General features: G+C 52.5%; 1 protein-coding gene across 6 annotated transcripts in view; it reads left to right on the top strand.

Annotated features, from left to right (window-relative positions):
- SUPT6H (SPT6 homolog, histone chaperone and transcription elongation factor) overlaps positions 1-20,704 on the top strand; it is a 39,940-nt gene that overhangs the window by 8,349 nt on the left and 10,887 nt on the right. For 4 of the 6 annotated variants that reach the window (XM_032788700.2, XM_032788701.2, XM_032788703.2 and 1 more), the window contains exons 3-26: positions 970-1,137; positions 1,341-1,411; positions 1,836-2,031; positions 2,742-2,826; positions 3,693-3,966; positions 5,240-5,341; positions 5,912-6,028; positions 6,543-6,632; positions 7,215-7,357; positions 7,996-8,147; positions 9,108-9,206; positions 11,050-11,179; positions 11,257-11,407; positions 12,340-12,494; positions 13,441-13,636; positions 14,380-14,519; positions 14,604-14,721; positions 15,622-15,698; positions 16,487-16,622; positions 17,159-17,296; positions 17,602-17,769; positions 18,375-18,502; positions 19,689-19,896; positions 20,026-20,173. In XM_032788700.2, the coding sequence (XP_032644591.1) occupies positions 970-1,137; positions 1,341-1,411; positions 1,836-2,031; positions 2,742-2,826; positions 3,693-3,966; positions 5,240-5,341; positions 5,912-6,028; positions 6,543-6,632; positions 7,215-7,357; positions 7,996-8,147; positions 9,108-9,206; positions 11,050-11,179; positions 11,257-11,407; positions 12,340-12,494; positions 13,441-13,636; positions 14,380-14,519; positions 14,604-14,721; positions 15,622-15,698; positions 16,487-16,622; positions 17,159-17,296; positions 17,602-17,769; positions 18,375-18,502; positions 19,689-19,896; positions 20,026-20,173 (3,390 nt within the window). The remainder of the gene's footprint in view (positions 1-969; positions 1,138-1,340; positions 1,412-1,835; positions 2,032-2,741; positions 2,827-3,692; positions 3,967-5,239; positions 5,342-5,911; positions 6,029-6,542; positions 6,633-7,214; positions 7,358-7,995; positions 8,148-9,107; positions 9,207-11,049; positions 11,180-11,256; positions 11,408-12,339; positions 12,495-13,440; positions 13,637-14,379; positions 14,520-14,603; positions 14,722-15,621; positions 15,699-16,486; positions 16,623-17,158; positions 17,297-17,601; positions 17,770-18,374; positions 18,503-19,688; positions 19,897-20,025; positions 20,174-20,704) is intronic. The other 2 variants (XM_032788704.2, XM_075073972.1) reach the window with 1 other exon arrangement.

Genomic DNA, 20,704 nt, shown 5'->3' with positions numbered 1-20,704 from the left:
GCCACCAGGCCATATAAGGCAGCACTCTCCCAAGAAACAGACACGCAAGTGCGTCCCCACTGACTGGGAAATCTTATCTCCATGGAGAAAACTACCAGTAAAACTCAACTGGTATAAACACACCACTGTAGTTATACAGGCATAACTCCCCGCAGGGAAATGCTTAGTCTGTAGTAAGAGTGGCCACACATGGCGTTATACTGGTATAGTTCGGTTGGTAAATTTCCCCGTATAGATAAGCCCTTAATGCATTTTTGTGTAAAGGATTTGATCCCTAGTTATTCAGTTTGGCATCCTGTATCTGTGGGGAACACAAGACAAAGCCATGGCATAATGAGCATAGGAGGGCAGGCTCTAGGCAGTCCCATTGAATGTTTTAGTGCCTTTCATCCTCAAAGCACTTGGAAGCATATTTTCTATTCCCAAGTACCAAATCACCTGCCATCAACATCTGGAACCACCTGATGCTCCCCAGTAAAGCAAAGAAGTTCCCCAGACATACACGCAGCCCCCCATTCTCTCTGCAGAGAGAGCTCCAGTGAGCAGGCCTTGGAGTCAGCTGGGAGGGTCTATGAACTTGGGCTTTGTTTGAGGGGGAAGAACAGGGGGTTCCAGAGTCTCTGGCCTTCTGCTCATTGCAGCCTGCCTCCCACTGTTCAGACGGACAGAGCTAGGGTAACCCAGCTGCTCGCTGGAGATGAATGTTAACTTCGATGGCACAAAATTGTTTTAGCAATGAGACCTTCTTGTAATGCTCTTCTCAATGCACACGCAGCCTGGTAAGGCCGCTGAAATGCTGGGCTTTTGACTTGGGCAAGAGTCTGCTTTGAGTGCGGCTTGAAAGTGTTGAATTCTGTGACGCCCCTGTCCCCAACAGATAAGCTGAGAGAGGAGCTCATTGCAAATAACCTAGTAGTCTGGGTGAAGTGTCCTGAGCCCCTCTGAAACTTGTGTTACTGTCCATCTCAGATGAGGAGGAGGAGGAGGAGAATCTTGATGATCAAGATGAGCAGGGGAACCTAAAGGGATTCATTAATGATGATGATGATGAGGAAGAGGAGGAAGAGGAAGAGGCAAGCGACTCTGGCGATTCGGAGGACGATGTTGGCCACAAAAAGAGAAAACGCAGTAAGTTGTGTAAGCTGGGCTCTGCGGCAGGCAGTGTGGTGCAGTACGCACACCTGCCCTGTTTGAGCTGCTGGAGCTGCAGAGTGGGGAACAGGGCTTCACCTAGCCCTCCCAGGGTCTGATGCCTGAGCAGTAATGGCACTAGCTCAGTTTCAGTGCTGTGCACTGACCAGTACGGGGGAGTGTAACCTGTGTCTGCTCTCTCCTGCCAGCTTTCGATGACCGTCTGGAGGATGACGATTTTGACCTCATTGAAGAGAACTTGGGTGTCAAAGTCAAAAGAGTGAGTTCTTTTTTCATGCCAATATTTTGCATGGTGAGGGACCTTGGCTTGGGTTAGTAAGTGAGAGGGGGAAGGTGGGGCTGGAAAGTTGAGACCAGCATGGGTGTGTTATGAGCACTTCTGTAGTGTGGAAGTCAAGGACAGCTGTGGAGGCCAGGCCTTCAGTTCTCCCAGTCTGAGGGTGAGTGGTGGGGTGTTGGGAAGGTAGAGAGAGGTGTGGCCCTCAGAATGATGGGCAGGGCTGTGCCCAGGCCTGGGGAGGCCCTGCACACTTGATGGAATGCACTGGTGTGCTAGTGCTCCCCGTGGTTGGGATACTTTGCTGGGGGGTAGGGAGTGTTTGGAAGGGCTCTGGTAGAGAACGTGCTGCGTTTATGTGGTGTCTGTGATGACAGGGACCTTTTGGATTACTTTACTCCTGTAGCAAAAATTCAGGCGTGTGCGAAAAATGTCAGATGATGAGGATGATGAAGAGGAGGATTATGGGAAGGAGGAACATGAGAAGGAAGCCATTGCTGAAGAAATCTTCCAGGATGGGGAAGGGGAAGAGGGAGGCGAGGCTGTCGATGCTCCCATAGCTCCTCCAGAAGAGGAGGAAGAGGACGAGGAAGATGAATCTGGTAGGCATCAGTGTCCTATTGCTTCAAGTGCTTTGACTCTCTGTGCTTCGGCTCTTGTGCATATGAAGACTTTGTCTGTGCCCAGTGTTTGGGTGGAGGAGCTGATTGCTCCCAGGGTGGGAATGAACTTGCTGCTGTCCATGCTCTGCACCCACTTACTTCCCAAACCAAGTGTACAGCCATGGGGTACAGATGTGGCCAGGCTGTGACTAGGGAAGAGAATTGCTTAGAGTTGCTGTTCTTCTGGCCTCACTTGCCCCCAGAATGGTGATAGTGACAGCTTCACATGAAGGGAACAGAGTGCCTATCTCTGGGCGTTAGATAGCACAACTGCTGAGCCATTAGGCCCTGCTCCTGCCAGAAGTCCTCCCTCAGGCAGCAGCCCAGCATCACTGGCCAGCAGGAGGGGATGCACTGCACGTATTCCTTCCATTTAACCCAGTGACTGATATCCCCCCAGTGAGGCTTTTTCTGGCTCTGGTGGCTTTGCCTTGCAAAGCTCTCTTAATCTTTGGGAGTGTGGGCTTTAGCGCTGGCTGATCTCTGGAGTTCTAGGGGTTAGAACTTCCCGGCAGGCATCTGGATGGTATGGGTGGCTTGGCTAGTTAGCACCCAGCGATAGCTGAAACCTGTAGCAGAGGTTTTTCTGTGTGGCCTCTGGGTACGCACTATCAGAGCTCTGAATAGCCTAAACCCTGTTCTGTGTCCAGACATTGACGACTTCATTGTGGATGATGATGGCCAACCTCTGAAGAAGCCAAAGTGGCGGAAGAAACTCCCTGGCTACACAGATGCGTAAGTAGAAGCAGAGGTTTGTGGGGAGGCTACTCAGTTTCCTCAGCCCTCACAATGACAGTCTGGCCAATTCCTCCTTATCTCCATGTTGTCACCTTGGGGTCCTCCTAGGGAAACCAAGCTAAGATGAAATCCAGGAGTCCAAGTCCATAGCTTGTGACTTTCTGAAGTGCCAAATCTCTCCTCCCCTGTAGAAGATTCCCCCTTTCTTGCAAGGACACCGACCAGTCATTTAGCAGGGGCATCTCCATGCCTCCCTGAGCCAGGCCCACCCATACTTTATCTGCATCCTCCTGGTAGTGCCTTGGATGTACCGTTCCTATCCACTTCACCCAGTGCTGGGACGAGGGACTCCCTCTTCCTGTCATTTTCCCAGTTCCTGCTGAGACCACAGGTGTCATTCTAGGCCTGAAGGCTCCTCTCTCAAGATAGTGCTGCTGAGAGTACCAGATGTTTAGCTGGCCTGGAGAAAGTGTTAGCTTCCTCTGCTCTGGGCAGACTTGTTATAGTTTCACCAGGTTTATTTCCCTGCTTCCTGAAAAGGGCACTGGAGGAAACGCCTCTGGTAAATGAGAAGGCCCTGCCATCGGGCCCTGGCCATCACAGAACAGCTATGTAGTGCCCATGCTTTTCCTGGGAGGGGGCAAGGTCTTGGGGGCAAGTTAATTGGAAATTGATTACATACCTCTTCTTTCCACACAAAGTAGCATGTGCTGTGAGTGCAGCTTCATGAGCTAAGTAAACATCCATCTCATTCCCTGCCATGCTCGACTTGAATCTGTGAACGCAGGTGCCAGGGTACGCACACCCAGCGAGAAGGGTTTTCAGGGAACTTGGGGGTTAATGAAGCTTTGTCTGTCCTCCAGTGCTTTGCAAGAGGCTCAGGAGATCTTCGGAGTGGACTTTGACTATGATGAATTTGAGAAGTACAATGAATATGATGAGGAGCTGGAGGAGGAATATGAGTACGAGGATGAGGAGGCCGAAGGGGAGATCCGCGTCCGACCCAAAAAGACTGCCAAGAAGCGCGTCAGTCGACGTAGCATCTTTGAGATGTACGAGCCCAGTGAGCTGGAGAGCAGTCACCTGACAGACCAGGACAATGAGATCCGTGTGACCGACATGCCAGAGAGGTTCCAGGTGAGGGGTCCGTACTGCTGAGAGGGCCTCCTGGCCTCCAGTGAGAGCAGAGAGAGAGCTGATGGTCTGTAGTGCAGCTCTTTGGGGGTGTGGCCTGACTGCAGGCTAGGATCCTGGTTCCCTTATCCCCGTGTGCTGGTGCTGAAAAGGCAGGATGGGAACTGCAGTGGGTTTCCCCTGGCCACTGGATGTCTGTGTTGCCAATGTGGGTGTGAAGTACAGTTCCCCAGCTGTCCCTGGTGCTGGATCCCATCCATTACAGCTCTTCATCATGAGAATGGAGATTACAAAGCGGAGAGAGAGCTTGCTGGGACTTTCCAGCCTCGTCTGCACCCCAGCCTAACTAATGCAGGACATTTCCCACAAGACGTTTGCTAGTGCTTAGTATAATCTCCTCTTTAATGACCCTAGCAATTGGCGCTTTCGCTACATCCTGTCGTAAGAGTTCCCCAGTCTGACATATCTCGCAGTTGGGATTTTTCCTGAGATTCAGACTCAATGTTCCCTTTTAATTTCATCCGGTTGCCCATAGCCCTGACCCCCTTGGAACCTTCAAGGTTCTCTGCCCTCCCCCAGCCCCTGAACCCTTGGCGGACATTTCAACCCACTCTCTTGGGAATGAAATGCTGGAAGCAGCTATGGACCTTTTTCTTTTAAATATTGAATTTGAATTGGTTGGTTGTTCATCAAATCAATGGGCCCTATACGTGGGAGTGCTACGTTCTTCTTGGGGGAAGAGCCGTGGGGTCTAGCCAGACTTGTCGTGCCCTGCTACACTATCACGTTACAGATGGAGCAAGCCCAGGGATAGACGAGATGGGGGAGATTAAATGCTGAGAGAGACAAGAATCTGATGGCAAAGTCACTGATGCTCTGTGTGGCTACTGCAGGGAGAGCGCTGATATGGCAGGTGACTTTGAACAGGGCTAGACCCAAGAGGTACAGAGTGATTGGAATAGAAGAGGCCATGGCACACGTGGTTTGGGAGCCTCTGGTTTGACTTGCAGTGTCACTTGTGCACCCCTTGCAGAATTTTCTGCCAGTGATTCCCAAAAGAGCGATCTGGTGGTGACCTAGCATGAAGCTGGGCACAGGTAGGTCTCGGAGTCCAAAGATGCATGCTTTGAAAAGCTGCTGTCAATGGAGCCCATAGGGTGCAGCATTTTTGAGACCTTCCAGACATGTGCAGAATGAAAGGAATGGTTGTGGGCCCCTCAGAACTGATGTGTAATGCAAGCTGCAAGTGATCCATGGCCCTCCCTTCACCTCCCAGCTGCGCTCCATCCCTGTGAAGAGTGCTGAAGATGATGAGTTGGAGGAAGAAGCTGACTGGATCTACAGGAATGCCTTTGCCACACCTACCATCTCCCTGCAGGTAACAGGCTTCTCCTTGGACCCCAGGTCTGAGGTGGCTACTGTTCTAACTCTCCAGCATGCTTTGCTTGGGAAAACTCTTCCTGGACTCTTCTTGGAGTGAGGTGGTACCTAATTTACTGGGACAGTTGATGCCTGGGTTCCTTACCCATCTAGTGGTGAAACAGGAAGAGGATGGGGGATAGGACACCTGAATTGTTTTTGCTCTGTCACTGATTCTCTCTAGCGTTGGGCAGGTCACTTTTGCATCTGGCTCAATTTCCCTCTGAACTGAAGGGGTGATGCCTCACTCAGGCGGCCCATAAGGCACTGTAGTTCATAAAGCTTTTGGAGCAGTGCTGTGGGGGTCGTGAGTGGCGTTAATCATTAGCTCACTGCTACCCATCAGTCACCTCCATCAGATGCTTCATCCAAACTGCACTTGGAATCACAAAGGGCTGATGCTTTAGGCTCTCAAACCAGTGTCTGTTAATTGGGGATGTCATGTTCCCTTGGGTGGGCCTGTCTCCCCATTGACAAGAGCAGCCTGCCCAGTGCTCTGGAAGCACCAGACGTGATATCCCTCTTGCAGGAAAGTTCTGATTACTTGGAGCGGGGCCAGGCCAGTAGCAGCTTCAGCCGCAAGGGGCCCAGCACCATACAGAAGATTAAAGAAGCCCTGAACTTCCTGAGGAATCAGCACTTCGAGGTAGCTTGCAGTTCTGCAGCGGGGTTGCAGCGGCTGTCAACGTAGAGTTCCCGGGGGCCAGCACAGGCAGGGAAAGCGCAGGGTGACTTGCTCTGAGCACACCTGGCCTGACAGGAGCCAGAGCAACTGCAGGGGAAGGCTGGATGAAGGTTCTGCAGTTAAGAGGCGGGACGAAGGGGTAAATGGTGACTCAGAACTCCTGGGGCTGTAATCTATAATCCACACTCGCCTCAGCCCAGGCTGGCACCTGCACTGCTGCCTAAAGACCAACAGCCCCTTTGATTTACTTTTGTGGGAGCGCACATGGAGGGCAGTATCATGCTGCCGAATGCCTGGGGCTGCCAGAGTCCCGCACTAAAATACGATGCCATAGCAAGGCAGGAGAGGGCAGCTCCCCACAGCCCTTGTGTGCTCAGTCCTGGCAGCTTTTCCTCTCCACTACCTGGGGTAACTGCATTTCTCCACACTCCTGACTGCCAGTAGGGGGCACTGATGGGTCTCGTTTCCCACCTAGGTCCCATTCATCGCCTTCTACCGAAAGGAGTACGTCGAGCCGGAGCTGCACATCAATGACCTCTGGAGGGTCTGGCAGTGGGATGAGAAGGTGAGAGGCAAGGGGTTTGTTCTAGAATGGTGCTTGTCTGAGACTTCAGCAGACGCATTGCATTTCTCACCCACTGTTAGTTCATCAACAGCTCAGCCATGTCCCCGACCCCCAGGTCTGCTAGGTATATCCAGCCCCACACAGGAATGCTGCAGCCCGTTTTCCTGACACTAGAGACCAGGCTGTCCCTTTTCTTGGGGTTCTGTTACCTTTGAGCAATGGGGCACAACTCACTGGGAAAGGAGGGATTGCCCTGTTCGCTCTCCTAAACTTGTCTGTGGTCTAGTGACTCTTCCAGCAGCAGTGAGCCAGGACCTCCTGGTGCCCTCTGCCCAAAGCCTGCTCTGCTTTGAGCACAGCTCTCTGAGATGAGACCTGCTGTGCTTATCAGACTTGGGTTCCGCTGTTGGAGATGTTTCCTTGCTGACGAATGTTGTTCTAGTACCAGCAGCATGGGTGGTTAGGGACCTGTCTTGGCCAGCGAGCTTGGAGGGGAGGAAGTAGCAGTGAGACAGCGTTACAGACAGTGGGTTCCAGACAGAAGGGGGTTAGCGCACACTTATTTCTGCTACCATGTTACAGTGGACCCAGCTAAAGATCCGCAAGCAGAACCTGACCCGTCTGTTTGAGAAGATGCAGGCCTATCAGTATGAGCAAATCTCTGCTGATCCAGACAAACCTTTGGCTGATGGGATAAGGGCGCTTGATACCACTGACATGGAGAGGTATGGTCCTATAACCTTTTGTATTCTTATACAGCACCTTTCATCTCCAAGTGGCTTGCAGACTGTCCAAAATGGGATCGCTTCCCCCCACCCTGAAACACAGATATCTCGGGTGAACATGACCCACTGAAACGACAGTTGAGTTCAGGGCAGCTTTTATAGATTCATAGACTCTAGGACTGGAAGGGACCTCGAGAGGTCATCGAGTCCAGTCCCCTGGGTTTTATGTGCTGTTTGGGAGGCATCAGGCACTGCAGATTAGAGGGATGATGTTGCTGGAGTCTCCCAAACAACAGAAGTGAGCACTTCCTAAAGCCTGAAAAGGCCAATGAGAACTCTGGTGCTAGCATGTCCCTCGCTTTACTTTATAGCCATCGGATCCCAGCACCAAGCACCTTTTCAGTATGAAATGGTCACATAGCAGCACAATGTGTGACTGTTGCAGTCTCTCTGTGTGAGTTTCTCTGTGAAGCCAGAGAGACGGGAAACAGACTGAAGCTTCCTTGTCTGTAAGCGTTCAGAGGGCAATAACCGGATTTCTGCCTCTGCTGGACTAATCAGTCACAGAGCTGGCTCCTTGTGCATGGGTCCCAGCTCAGGGCCACATGGGAATGACATGCTGCCTTTGCACACTGTAGGCTGAAGGACGTGCAGTCCATGGATGAACTGAAGGACGTGTATAACCATTTCTTGCTGTACTACGGGCGAGACATCCCTAAGATGCAGAATGCTGCCAAAGCCAGCCGAAAGAAGCACAAGCGAATCCGGGAGGATGGTGAAGAGGCGGAAGGTTTGTCCCAAATGAGTTAGACTTTTCGCTCTTGTGACCCTGGGGCAGCTGGAGCTGCTGCTATAAAACAATTGTGCAACATTTAGAGGCAGCACGGTTGCTCCTCCATCAACCAAGCAGGTGCCTACTGCCTACGTGGATGTGTGCACACATGATCCACCTAGCCCCACCCCCTGCTCCCTTCCATCTGAAATTAGCTCTTGATCTGTCACGAATCTTTCTAGGGATCCCTTCCCTTTGCAACAGTCCGGGAGACTGAGCTCTGCCGTTCACTAATCTACCCTTGAGCAAGTTGCAGCCACCCTCATCTTCAGTCTGCGCGTGCAGCCTGTGGAAGCTATAGATTTCACCATCCCTGCAGATCAAACTAGAGCACTGAATGCTTGGCATTGTATTCCAGCAGGCCCTGCCTCCAGTATTTGAAGATGAGGGTGGCTTTGAGTCAGCCATATTGTGGAATTCTGTAAACCAACCATTGTTCAGCTGCCCCTCCATCAGTCCAATCCATTCATAGCCAGTATGATCCCAAATGACATCTTACATCTTCTCAGGTACCAGAAACCCCATATGCCGCTCGACTAGCTGCCAAGACCACCAGCTTCTCCTGACACTGTAGGAACACAAGGCAATTACGGGTTTTCAGTACAAAAAAGTTCTGCAGCATGCTGAAAATTAAAATTGTAGAAGCAGAATACAATTGAACTTACTGTCAGGTTCCGAAGCCCACTGGTACAGTATTGCTTTTTACTCACTGACTGTTCAGTGCACCCCTCCATTGGGCAGCTCTCTGAAGCTGCAGCAGATTCTCCAGTTGGAGTGTCCCAGAATCCAGAGACTCTGGGGCAGGGGCAGTTCCAGCTTGCAGCAGAGTACACAAGACTCGTGCTCTGCCAGCCAGCACTGCAGGTGTCTAACAAGTGTCTCTATAGACACCACACTGAATACACTGTTCCTCTGCAGGTGAAGGAGAGGATGCAGAAGATGAAGAGCAGAAGGGGCCTGAGCTGAAGCAGGCATCCCGCAGGGATATGTATACCATCTGTCAAACCGCTGGGCTGGGTAAGGGCTTCTGCCTGGTGAATCATGATGAGCTGGCTGTGGGCATGGAGTTGTCAGCATGCCTTGCTAAGCAGTGCATCATCAGGCTGGGAGTCGTAGCCTCTATTTAAACCTTGACTTGGTAGTTCTGTGTTAAACTCCAACATCCCTAGGAGTGAGCATGGCTCCTGTGGGGCTCAGCTCAGTAGGATTACCGTTCAGGATTCTCTTTGCCTGGGCCAGTCTTCGGAGCGCATGAAGAACTAATCCAGTGACCGCACAGCTACGAGCTAAAAAAAGTTATTTATATTGTAAGTGACATGCACATACCCATCCCCACAAGCTGAGAGAGCCCAAGCAATAGCCAAGGCTGTATTCGTACTCACGTGCCAAAGGTACTGTGCAGTCTGGTGGATCTCTCAACAGATGGGCATCGATAGAGGGGTGATTCCTGCGGGGGTCTCCCCTCAAGGATTCCTACGTTAGCCCAACCAGGGAACCTCTTTTATCTTGTTCTGACCATGCCTTGTGCATGTGCAGGAGGTTCCAACCCCCTTTTCCTTATCTGTACTTCCATACCTCCAAAATTTGGGAGTGCCCCACTTTTCGTGGTCTGTTCTTAGTTCCCCTTTTTCTTATAACGTCTTACTACTTACATCAACCTCTTTCCAGGGTAACCTGCAGCCAGAACAGAATTTTCCATGATGTTCCAATCAGGTGTTTTGTGGTCTTGATGGGGACATATTTTCCGTAACGTCCCCTATTGGCACATCCTTCACAGTAATCTTGTGGGCTTATTGGCATAGGGTCAGTCTTAGGTCAGTCACCTGAGTCAAGTCTCCTTGCGCCTGAGGCCTGTGGTGGCTCAGCTGAAATCTTACAGGCCTTAGCCTGCAGGCTTGCTTTACAGATGTGCTTTACTTACATACCTAATACAGTAACTCCTCACTGAGCATTGCATTTTTCAGGAACAGAACTACAACTTTACGTCAAATGATGTTAAACGAATCCAGTTTTCCCAGACGATTTAATGTAAATACGGGGGGTTATGTTCCAAGGGCATTTTTTGAGGGCAGCCAAAAGGCATTATATACTGTACAGTACTGTACTGTGGTGGGGAGGGGCCCCTGGCTTACCCCGTACAGGCACAGCCCGCTGCAGGCAAGGATGCTAGGAAGCACCTTCACAGCAGCAGCGACAGCTTCCCCGAGCCCACCTCTTCCTGTCCCTGCTCCACTCCAGACCCACCTCTTCCCATGCCCACCTCTCCGGAGCAGCTGTTTGATGGTGCTTAGGACTTTCTGGGAGGGAGGGGGAGAAGCGGAGATGCAGCGGGGGTGGGGGAAGCGCTGGGAGGGAGGGGGCAGAGAAGAGGAACTTATGCAATGCTCCCTTGTAAAGTCACTGCTATTCCACAGAATCTTACAAGCAGTGGACAGAGCAGGCAGCCAAACGACGTTATGAGGGAGCATTGCACAACTTTAAACGAGCATGTTCCCTAATTGAGCAGCAACATAACTTTTGAAATCAATGTTAAGTGAGAGGATGTTAAGTGAGGAGTTACTGTACATACTCATCACTCCAAAATACTTGTCAGTCTGATACGCCTATAATCCTATCCTACTTGTCTGTCATCACACAGTGATTCCATGGGACATAGCATGAGTTCCCCACGACAACAACACACAAGGATAAAATGAACTCATTGGCTGCGGAGTGGAGGCAGGTGTTAACACACTCCAGCGTACTGTAGCAACTGCCCTTACTCAGGAGCCAGGCCCTGGCTGCTGGATGTGGGTGGGTGGTTTTGATCAGCATGTGCGAAGATGCACTTCCTTGAGTACTTGTGCATTCTCTGCCCTAGACGGCCTGGCTAAGAAGTTTGGTCTGACGCCTGAGCAGTTTGGAGAGAATCTTCGTGACAGTTACCAGCGTCATGAGACTGAGCAGTTCCCAGCAGAGCCGCTGGAGCTGGCCAAGGATTACGTGTGTAGGTCAGTGTGCAGTGCTGCTCTGGGATGTATGGGGGGAGATGATGTCAGGCACTCTCACATCCCGTGTCTCCTTTCAGTCAATTCCCAACCCCTGAGGCTGTGCTGGAAGGAGCCCGCTACATGGTGGCCTTGCAGATAGCCCGGGAGCCGCTCGTCAGGCAGGTCTTGAGACAGACTTTCCAAGAGAGAGCCAAACTCAACATTGCACCCACCAAGAAGGGTAAAAAGGTAAGGAGTGGAGCACTGCTTCCACGGGTGTCTGCTGGGGGCTAGGCCTAGGCCAACCGATCTCTGTTCCATGGTTCAATAATGTGCGTGCTCCTAATGCCTTGAAAGGGAAGTGCTGAGTCCGGCCCGGCCTGCCTGCATTCTTTGGTCAGTGCTTAGGGTTTAGCATCTGCTGTGTGCTTTAGCGCGGCTTAGGGAGTGCTGGCTGAAGCCCTCCATGGCAGCTCTGAGACCTCTCTGGTGGTGTATAGTTGGGGTCCACTCCTGCTCCTACCTGGTTATCGATGGGGCATGAACACTTTGGGGGGTGAGAGGCCAGCATGGGGTTTACCTCAGGAGTTCGTCAGCATGCTGCCACTCAGCTTTAACTCCCACTATTTCGTGGGCTTGAGCCCTTGCTGCCAAGACACTGATGCCAGCATTTATTATCTGGGAGGGCCAGGGACGGTCTGTGAAGTCCTGTTCAGACTCTGGGAAAGGACATTGCAACTTGGCAGCCTTTGAAATCAGGGGATCTCAGAGAACCTTTCTTGACCTTAAGGCCTGGTCTTTGTTTGAATATTAGGTCAACATAGCCAAGTCCCTCGTAGGTTTGACAGATCCCCACCTGAGTGATGTCATTATGTCAGCTTACCCCGAGAGTAGACGTGGTTGGGTGGATGGAAGAATGGTTCCATCAACCTACCTGCCATCGCCTCGGGGGACGGTGTTCCTGCATCACTGGGGAACCCCTGCCAACAGTGTAGGCTGCGCCATGCTGTTGGGTTATGCCAGTATAGCCACAGCACCACCGCTATAGTCTGCATAATGTAGACATGGCCAGGCTGGCTGCTAGTGTGTGTGGGGGGCGGGGGGTCTTGTTCCATGCACTCGTTACCCAAGGCCTCAGGGTGCTGACTCACCAGTGTTTCATCTCCTCTCTCTGGGGGCAGGATGTGGATGAAGCCCATTATGCGTATTCCTGTAAGTACCTGAAGAACAAGCCCGTGAAGGAGCTGCGAGATGACCAGTTTCTGAAAATCTGCCTGGCTGAGGAGGAGGGGCTGCTGAGTATTGACATCAGTATTGACATGAAAGGTGTCGAGGGGTGAGGCCAGCTTTGCCCAAGCATTCTCCCCCCTGCGTCCCCGTAGCCTCAGAACCCCTTTGACAGCGCCCCACTGCCACGCTTGTCCTGCCAACTTCCCTTGGTGCTCCCATCATGCAGTGGAGCCCTGTTCCCCTCTCAGTGGCAGCCAAGTTCACGGGTTCACTGACACAGGAGCAGTTGAGATAATGCTGTGGAATGAGATAGGGCCTTACATATCAATCCTGGTATCGGACAATAGACGCAGTGGGGTGCCAGACAAGGCTTATCCCAACAGAGGCACCTAAAGTGCAGCCTGTGGAGCCTCCTCCACTTCCCCAGAGATCTGGTCTATGAATATGGGAGCTCCCCAGTGCAGTACTCCAGTTGTTCCAGCCACCAGTCTACTCCTACCTAGAAGGATGGCTGCACGCTGCCCCTCATTATGCGGACTTGGGGGGGCTTTGGGCTTCCAGGCAAGTTGCTAGCACAGCCCTCAGATGAGTAAAACCAGACCTTTGTCTGGCAGGCTGGCTAAGGGAACATGGGGAGAGCTAGCTTCTCCCTGAGGCTGCCCAACAGGGAGCTCCCCAGCCCTTAGGAACCACCACTTCTCCTCAGCACAGGCCTCTGCCAGCAATAATTTAACTAGGAGTACATGCAGGAGCAGGCCACAAGTAAAGAGACCCCAGCATGACTAAAGCAGCTCAGCCGTGGGAGAGCCTACAGGGTGACAGCCTGATATTCACCCTTTCCTGGGGCATAGTCCTCAGCAGCAGGACAGAATAGGCTCTGCTGGGGCTGAAACTGGCCTCTGGGGACCTGCAGCACTTCCACATCCGCTTTGGGGATGCAGATGTCTCCTGCGTGGAAGACTGCAGGGCACCCCGTTTCCCGAGGTCCAGGCTGCTCAGCAGTAGCTGGCGTGACAGCCCCCCCCCCATCTCTCTCTCTCTCTCTCTCTCAGTTATGGGAGTGACCAGACGTATTTTGAGGAAATCAAGCAGTTCTATTACCGCGACGAGTTCAGCCACCAGGTGCAGGAGTGGAATCGTCAGCGCACGATGGCCATCGAGCGTTCCCTTAACCAGTTCCTCTATGTGCAGATGGCTAAAGAACTGAAGAACAAGCTGCTGGTGGAGGCCAAAGAGTACGTCATTAAGGTGAGAGTGCTGACTCGTCGCCTGCATTCTGGGCTGGGCTGGAGTCACGCTCACAGGTTAGAAGTGTAGGAGGCAGTCTGGGGGAGAGTCCTTTGATGCGGGTACGTGAGGATAGTGAAGAGGCAGGAGGAGGTCAGTGACAGACCCACAGGAACATCCGTGAGTCAGTCTTGTTCCATTCCCCGGTTAGGAAGGAAAGGGGAACATTAGATACAGCTCTAACTGGCCCATTCAGGGGTCACCTGCACCAGGGTACTCTGCCTGTCAGACCTTGCAAATCAGGGCTCTAGTCTGTCAGTCCCCGGGTCCAGTATGTGCTAGAGCACCATGGACAGTAGGTCCGTAGAGGATGTCCAGCTCTGTGTTGAAGAAACAGGAATCTCTTGGTGCTTAGGGATCCTGACTGCCACAGCAGTGAGCAAGGTAATTCCTTGGCTCTAGAATCAGATTCCTCGGGGATAAGATCTATCACTCAAAGTGCTGTGCTGGGAGCTGCTGGCCTGTGAGGTTGTACAGATCCTAGCAATGAGCTCTGGCCCCAAAGGAAGGCCTGATAGCAGGCTGTCCTGGCTGGAAGGAGCAGCATCTCTAGCTCTGTTGGGCTTCTGTGTCTCACCCCAGCGTCATGTTCAGGGCAGGGCACTGTCTGCACCTTGCCCAATGGAGGTCCGTGTGCCTGATGGAATGTGAAGGGAGGGAGATTGGCTTTCTCCCTCACACCCCTGCCTCTTCCTGTCCTTCAGGCTTGCAGCCGAAAGCTGTACAACTGGCTAAAGGTGTTTCCCTACCGTCCAGACCAGCAGGTGGAGGAAGACGATGATTTCATGGATGAAAATCAGGGGAAGGGAATTCGGGTGCTGGGCATTGCATTCTCCTCCGCTAGGTACGAGGGAAAGGGTTGCTTGTGAGTTCATCTGCCATACTAGCCTGTTCCGGTCACTTCAGGGGGATCCTGTTTGTTTTGCAGAGACCACCCCGTGTTCTGTGCCCTGGTTAATGGTGAGGGCGAGGTTACAGACTTCCTCCGGCTGCCACACTTCACCAAGAGACGGAATGCCTGGCGGGAGGAGGAGCGGGACAAGAAGGTGAGCTGGGGCGGGTTCTGTATTCCCTAGCTTATTCCTGAAGTGGGACAGAGCATGTGGACTGCAGTCAGCAGCAAGCGATCCCAAGCATGTTGGTCAGAGCTGGGTCTGAGACGTATCTGGCTGCATCCTGCCGATGGATCAGAATTGGGAGCAAACCTGTGTATTTGTGAATGGAAGGGTCCTGGACTCTAAGCCCTAGGATCAATCAGTGGCGAGGAGGGGGTGTGTTCTGGCTGGGTGAGAGGGTCATAAGCAAGCACTTCGGAAAGCGATCTCTGCTGCACACCAGATCAGTATGGGCCGTAAGGCCAGTGCTGCATAAGGGGCAGGGACAGTCCGGGGTTTGCAGGTGCGATTGCTGAGGGACCCTGCCTGCTGCACTGGGAGCTTTTGGAAAAGGCCCATCCAGCTTACGGAAAGGCCAGAAACAGGCCTTGCTGCCCATTAGTTACAGATTGCCTGAATTGGTCCTTCTGCCCCTTTTGGAGCTGGCTTCACTGCTCCTGCGTGTGCTGCAGTATTCAGGCTGCCATTTCAGGGTCCTTCTCCTCTGCCCCACCAGCTAGCAATAGGCAGCATGGCTCAGTGGAAATCGGGAAGGGCTCCTGGCTTCTGTCCCTGTAACTTTGTGAGCAGGTCACCTCTAGCCTCTGCCCAGCTGATCCAGCTTGGCCCTTCCCGGGGCTGTCTGGGAAGGGCCAGGAACCAGTGCTTAGCCCCACTCTGTGTTCTGTTTGGCAGAGTGTCGTGACAGGTCAGTGCCTTAGGTAGGTTTGAGGCTTTGCCCAGTGAAATGGAACTCCGCAGCCTGGGACACATGCTCAGCGCATGGTACTGCGAAGCTCTAGTAACCAGCCTGTTTCCATGGAGCCTCTTGCTTCCTTTTCTGTGCTCCAGGCCCAGGATATCGAAACTCTGAAAAAATTCCTTCTGAACAAGAAGCCTCATGTGGTGACAATTGCAGGAGAGAACAGGTACGATGAGCTCTGGCATCCGCTTCCCTCGATGTCATCCCTCCCCGGCCATTCGTTTTTCTTCCCTCTCCCCCTCCCCGCCCCTTGCCACCTGCCCATATTGCGCCTTCAGCAGGGTGGGACTCGGCTGCTGCTCCTACAGCAGATCCTACAGGGTGAGGAGTTGGCTCTCCCTGCAGGGGTGGTATCTGTCAGTTGCTCCTATCGCCCTCCTCAAGTGAAAATGCTCATCCCAGAACCCAGCTGTCTCCAGCATTACACAGATCAGCCAGCCTGGGATCGCCCTGCTGCCCTGGAGTAGGGTAGGCCACACCTCTCTCATGTGGGCCTGTGGCAGTGGGTGGCTTCAGTCCCATTGCTAGTGGTCAGCTGGCCCCTGCAGCAGAGTGAAGAGACCATGGCGAGTTAGCATCCTTCTCCTTCAGACCAGGCACAAGGGGGGAGCTCGCACTGCCCAAGTGTCCATGGTCGGTGGTTGTATAGCAAAGGCTTCAGGGGCTGCCAGTCCAGCGCCTTTCACCAGTAAGAGCGATCTAAGCCGCAAACTCAGCTTAAGATGCCCCAGGAGACCTGCTGTGCATCATTCAATTCACTGGTTGGCTTCTGATTTGGTGCTTTTGAGTGACGGAGCCTCTTGCTGTTAGCACCTTCAGCTGATGGTCAGTTCAGAGGGGCTGGGAGCTGGGGGTGTGACGTGCCCACTGCAGGAGCTGCCTTGCAGATCAGTGTGATTTGAGTGTCCAGCTTTCTTGTCTTCCTCCCAATCCCCCTTTGCCATGTTTCCCCAGAGATGCCCAGATGTTGATGGAGGACGTCAAGCGGATTGTGCATGAACTGGATCAGGGGCAGCAGCTGTCTTCCATTGGGGTGGAGCTAGTGGACAATGAGCTGGCCATTCTCTACATGAACAGCAGGAAGTCAGAGGTAAAGCACCAGTGCACCTGTCCTCTTGTGCTCCCTTCAAGTGGCCTGACTTTCCCTGGTCGCTGGGAGGATAGCCCGTCTCACTGAAATCCCACCACCTCGGGCAGGCTGGAGGTCTCTGCTACTGCATGGTGATCAAGCCTTGGCCGAGGTGTGTCAGGGTTTGGGGTTGGAGGGGCTTGTGAAAGGATCCTGCTGGGGCTGACTGAAGAGACATGCACCAAGAGACTCGGTGGTGGGTATATATTAGCAAGGTCGGTATGGAGCCTTGCCCTCTTGAGCAGAAGGGAGTTGCTGCAACCTAGCTAATATGGGGAGGAACTGGACAAAACGGAGCTAGAACTGTCCTCACCTCCTTTCTGCTGGAGCCTTCTTTCTAATTATAGAAGAGCCCTGGGAGCCTTTGAACCCCTCCCCCAACCTGCCCTGAGTGCTGAAAAGTGCTTTGTTTGCATTGGTGTCACTTGTCACTGGTGCTAGTGCTAGCAGCGATGTGGGCACTGAGAGCCTCGCTCCATGTCTCTGATCCTCTGCAGAATGAGTTCCGGGATTACCCCCCTGTGCTGCGCCAAGCCGTCTCCCTGGCTCGCCGTATTCAGGACCCCCTGATAGAGTTTGCTCAGGTCTGCAGCTCTGATGAGGATATCCTGTGTCTGAAGCTTCACCCTCTGCAGGTAACTGTTCCTTACAGGGGTCTCGGTCAGAAAGAAATGAGCCTGGGAACTTTCAACAGCAGGAACAGGCCCTAAGCTGAGCCAGCGTGGTGTCCACCTGTTCTAGAATACGTCCAACTAGCACGACTCCTCCCTGATCCCTTTCTCTAGAGCACAGTGCTCATCTTCCTTGTGGCCTTAGAGCAGCCTTGTTCGCCAAAATAAACCTCCACTCGCATTGAGCCTAAGGGAGGGGTTAGCCCAGATTTGCTTTTGACCAGCATTGTGTAGACCTGCCCCATGGTGACCCCCTTCTCCCTCGGCAGGAACACGTGGTGAAGGAGGAGCTGCTGAATGCCCTCTACTGCGAGTTCATAAACCGTGTGAATGAGGTGGGAGTGGACGTCAATCGGGCAATTGCTCACCCTTACAGCCAGGCCCTGCTACAGTATGTTTGTGGTCTAGGGCCACGCAAAGGGACTCACCTGCTCAAGGTAAGAATGGAGCTGTCTCAGCTACCGCATAGCTGACATCGCCTTAAAGTTGCTATGTGCAAGCCCGCATCGTGGCTGCAGCGCTGGAAGGCACAGTGTCAGGGCCTGCGTTCGTGGTGTGTCTGACGGCCCTGTCCCCACGGGGCCAAGAGAGTCTGGTTATTGTACTGCTGGTGAACTTGGAGCTGTGTGTGGGCTGCTCTCCCAGGTGTGGCTGGGAATCCTCAGCAGATCTGTCAATCCCAGCAGACTCCTGAGATGGCAGTAGTGTCAGCCAGGCTGTGCTGTGGTATCAGGACACTCAGCTGCTTTAGGAAGCACCAAGTGAAACGCCAGGTACCTCTCCTCACCCTGAGAATTGTGGCAGTCCTGCCTGCATGTGGTGCTGCTTTTACATCTTCCCTTAGTGTGGCTTTGAGATGCTTCCTGTACAGCAAGGCAAGGGCCCATGCAACAGGAGCAGGGTGGCTGTACCAGATACTCTTTGGACCCCTTACTATTCAGTCTGAGGCCTCTTTTTCCTTGCCTGTCTTCCACCGGGGCTGGGATATCCGTTCCCTCCGTGTGCTGCATTGCAAAGCTAATGCTGAAATCTCCTCCCTTAGATCCTGAAACAAAACAACACAAGGCTGGAGAACCGGACACAGCTAGTCACTATGTGTCACATGGGACCCAAAGTCTTCATCAATTGTGCTGGTTTCATCAAAATTGACACAGCATCACTGGGTGACAGGTTGGTACTGGATGGTGCTGCATGCTGTGACATGTGAGCTGCATGGGCTTAGTACCTGACTGACGGGCTGAAAGGGATTCCATTCCGCAGGGGCAGTATTCCTAGGAGTTTCTGTGCAGCAGCCTTTCATGTCCAGCAAAGTGCGTTTATTACTGGTTATTAATCTGACTCTCTCTAGGCCAACTCAACCTAAACATTCGGGTGAGCAGTGCAGTACAGCACAAATTTGCTGCTCTGATTGTGGGGGGACCTTTGTGGTGAATAGAAACCAAAGCTAAAATCAGTCCCTAGTTAGTGTCTTTGTACCTTTCACCACACAGACCCTTTGGATTAGTTCTGGTCTCGCTCATTGATTTATTTTTAACGCTTTTTTTAACAGTCCTGAACCTGGGGCAGTAGCACAACACAAAAATTGAACTGGCTTGTAAACTGGAAGGAAGATTGTGGGAGTTTGTGTGGAGAAATGTATAGAGCTTAAAAATAATGCTAATAACCAAACCTAGTGTTAAATAGAAAGTGTGAGGGCAGTTTGAAACCAGTTTCTAATCTCTGGATGGTCTCTGGGCCGGGAACATGCTGTGTTCAGTGCTGTGCTCTCTGGGCTGCTTCTTACTTTATCTCCCCAGGCTTGGGAGAGTCTCTGGGAACAAAGAGGGCAGCCAGGAGAACTCTTCAGCCTTGTTCCCCTCCCTGGGAGTTCTGGCCCTTCCAAGGGCCAGGGCCTGGGCGTTTACAGGACACAGACCCCAGGAACGTGAATGCAGGGTCTCTTGGACTGAGGCAAAGTTTTGGTACCTCTGAAGCAGTTTGGTGCAGAGGGTTGCATTGTCAACTAACCACACCTAATTAGTATGAGAGAGCAAATTATAGCCACAGCTTCCAGCTACAGGGTGCAAGCCCTGATGTGCAATACTCTCTTTAGATCAGACTGGCCAAAGTACACTGTAGCAACCGGGCTATGCCCAGAGTATGTGGGTGGCTGCAGGCTGCACTCTGCCGTTCTCAATTTCGTGTTCCTTTAAGAGAATTCTTGTTCATTTAAACAGCAAAATTTTGTGGTGAACTGTGAAAGTGAATAGCAGCAGCAGCACATTCTCTTTAGTCATTTTGCATCCTATGACCTTTGAATGCACCTCTGGCCTCCTGCAAAGTTTCCAATTTGATGCGTGTGTTTGAATTCGTTTAGCACGGATTCCTACATTGAGGTCCTAGATGGGTCCAGAGTCCACCCTGAAACCTATGAATGGGCAAGAAAAATGGCAGTGGATGCCCTAGAGTACGACGAATCGGCAGAGGATGCCAATCCAGCTGGAGCTCTAGAGGAGATCCTGGAAAACCCAGAGCGTCTGAAAGACCTGGATCTTGATGCCTTTGCTGAAGAGCTGGAGAGACAGGTCTGTGAAGGGGAAGGGAGTCGGGGTGGAGCTGCCTTCCAGCCCTGAACTCTTGGGGTTTGATTGCACAGGGCTTTTCTAGCATGACCGCTAGCCTACAAACATTAAACCATTCCATTGTACAAACAGGGTTACGGTGACAAACACATCACTCTGTATGACATCCGAGCTGAGCTGAGCTGCAGATACAAGGATCTGAGAACCCCGTACCGTTCTCCTAACACAGAGGAGGTCTTCAATATGCTGACCAAAGAAACACCAGAGACTTTCTACATAGGTACGTGCCCATCACCTGGGAGGGTGTCACGGAGTGCGGGGGAGTCCGGTCCTGCACCCCTTTTCCTGGAACTCACAATGACTTTCAGCCAGCCAGTACAACAGAAGGTTTATTGGACAACAGGAATGCAGGTTACAGCAGAGCCTGGAGGCCCAACCAGGACCCCCCAGTCGAGTCCTTCTCGGGGTTCAGGGCGCTTGGATCCCAGCATAGGATTCCCTGAATTCCCATCACCCAGCCCCAAACCAAAACTGAACTGCCCCTCCTCTAGCCTGCCGATTCCTTTGTCCAGTTTTCCGGGCCAAGGTCCTAACCCCCTCCCCCTGACCTGGCTCAGGTTACAGGCTTAAAAATCCTGTCCTTCACCTAAAGACATCCCCAGCATTCCCACCCCCTACACAGCTCTCCCACCCCCGACACAGACAGACACTACTCCATCACAGAGGGCTCCATCAGTTACAGAGCTGCCGTCACAAGCTGCGCCAGGCAGCGGAGGTCTGTGAGAATGGCAGCTCCGTGAACATTTACTGG

This window comes from Chelonoidis abingdonii, chromosome 20, assembly GCF_003597395.2.
Source record: "Chelonoidis abingdonii isolate Lonesome George chromosome 20, CheloAbing_2.0, whole genome shotgun sequence".
Classification (NCBI taxonomy): domain Eukaryota; kingdom Metazoa; phylum Chordata; order Testudines; family Testudinidae; genus Chelonoidis; species Chelonoidis abingdonii.
Note: the sequence above shows the minus strand (reverse complement) of the source record. Positions and strands in the feature narration are given on the sequence as shown.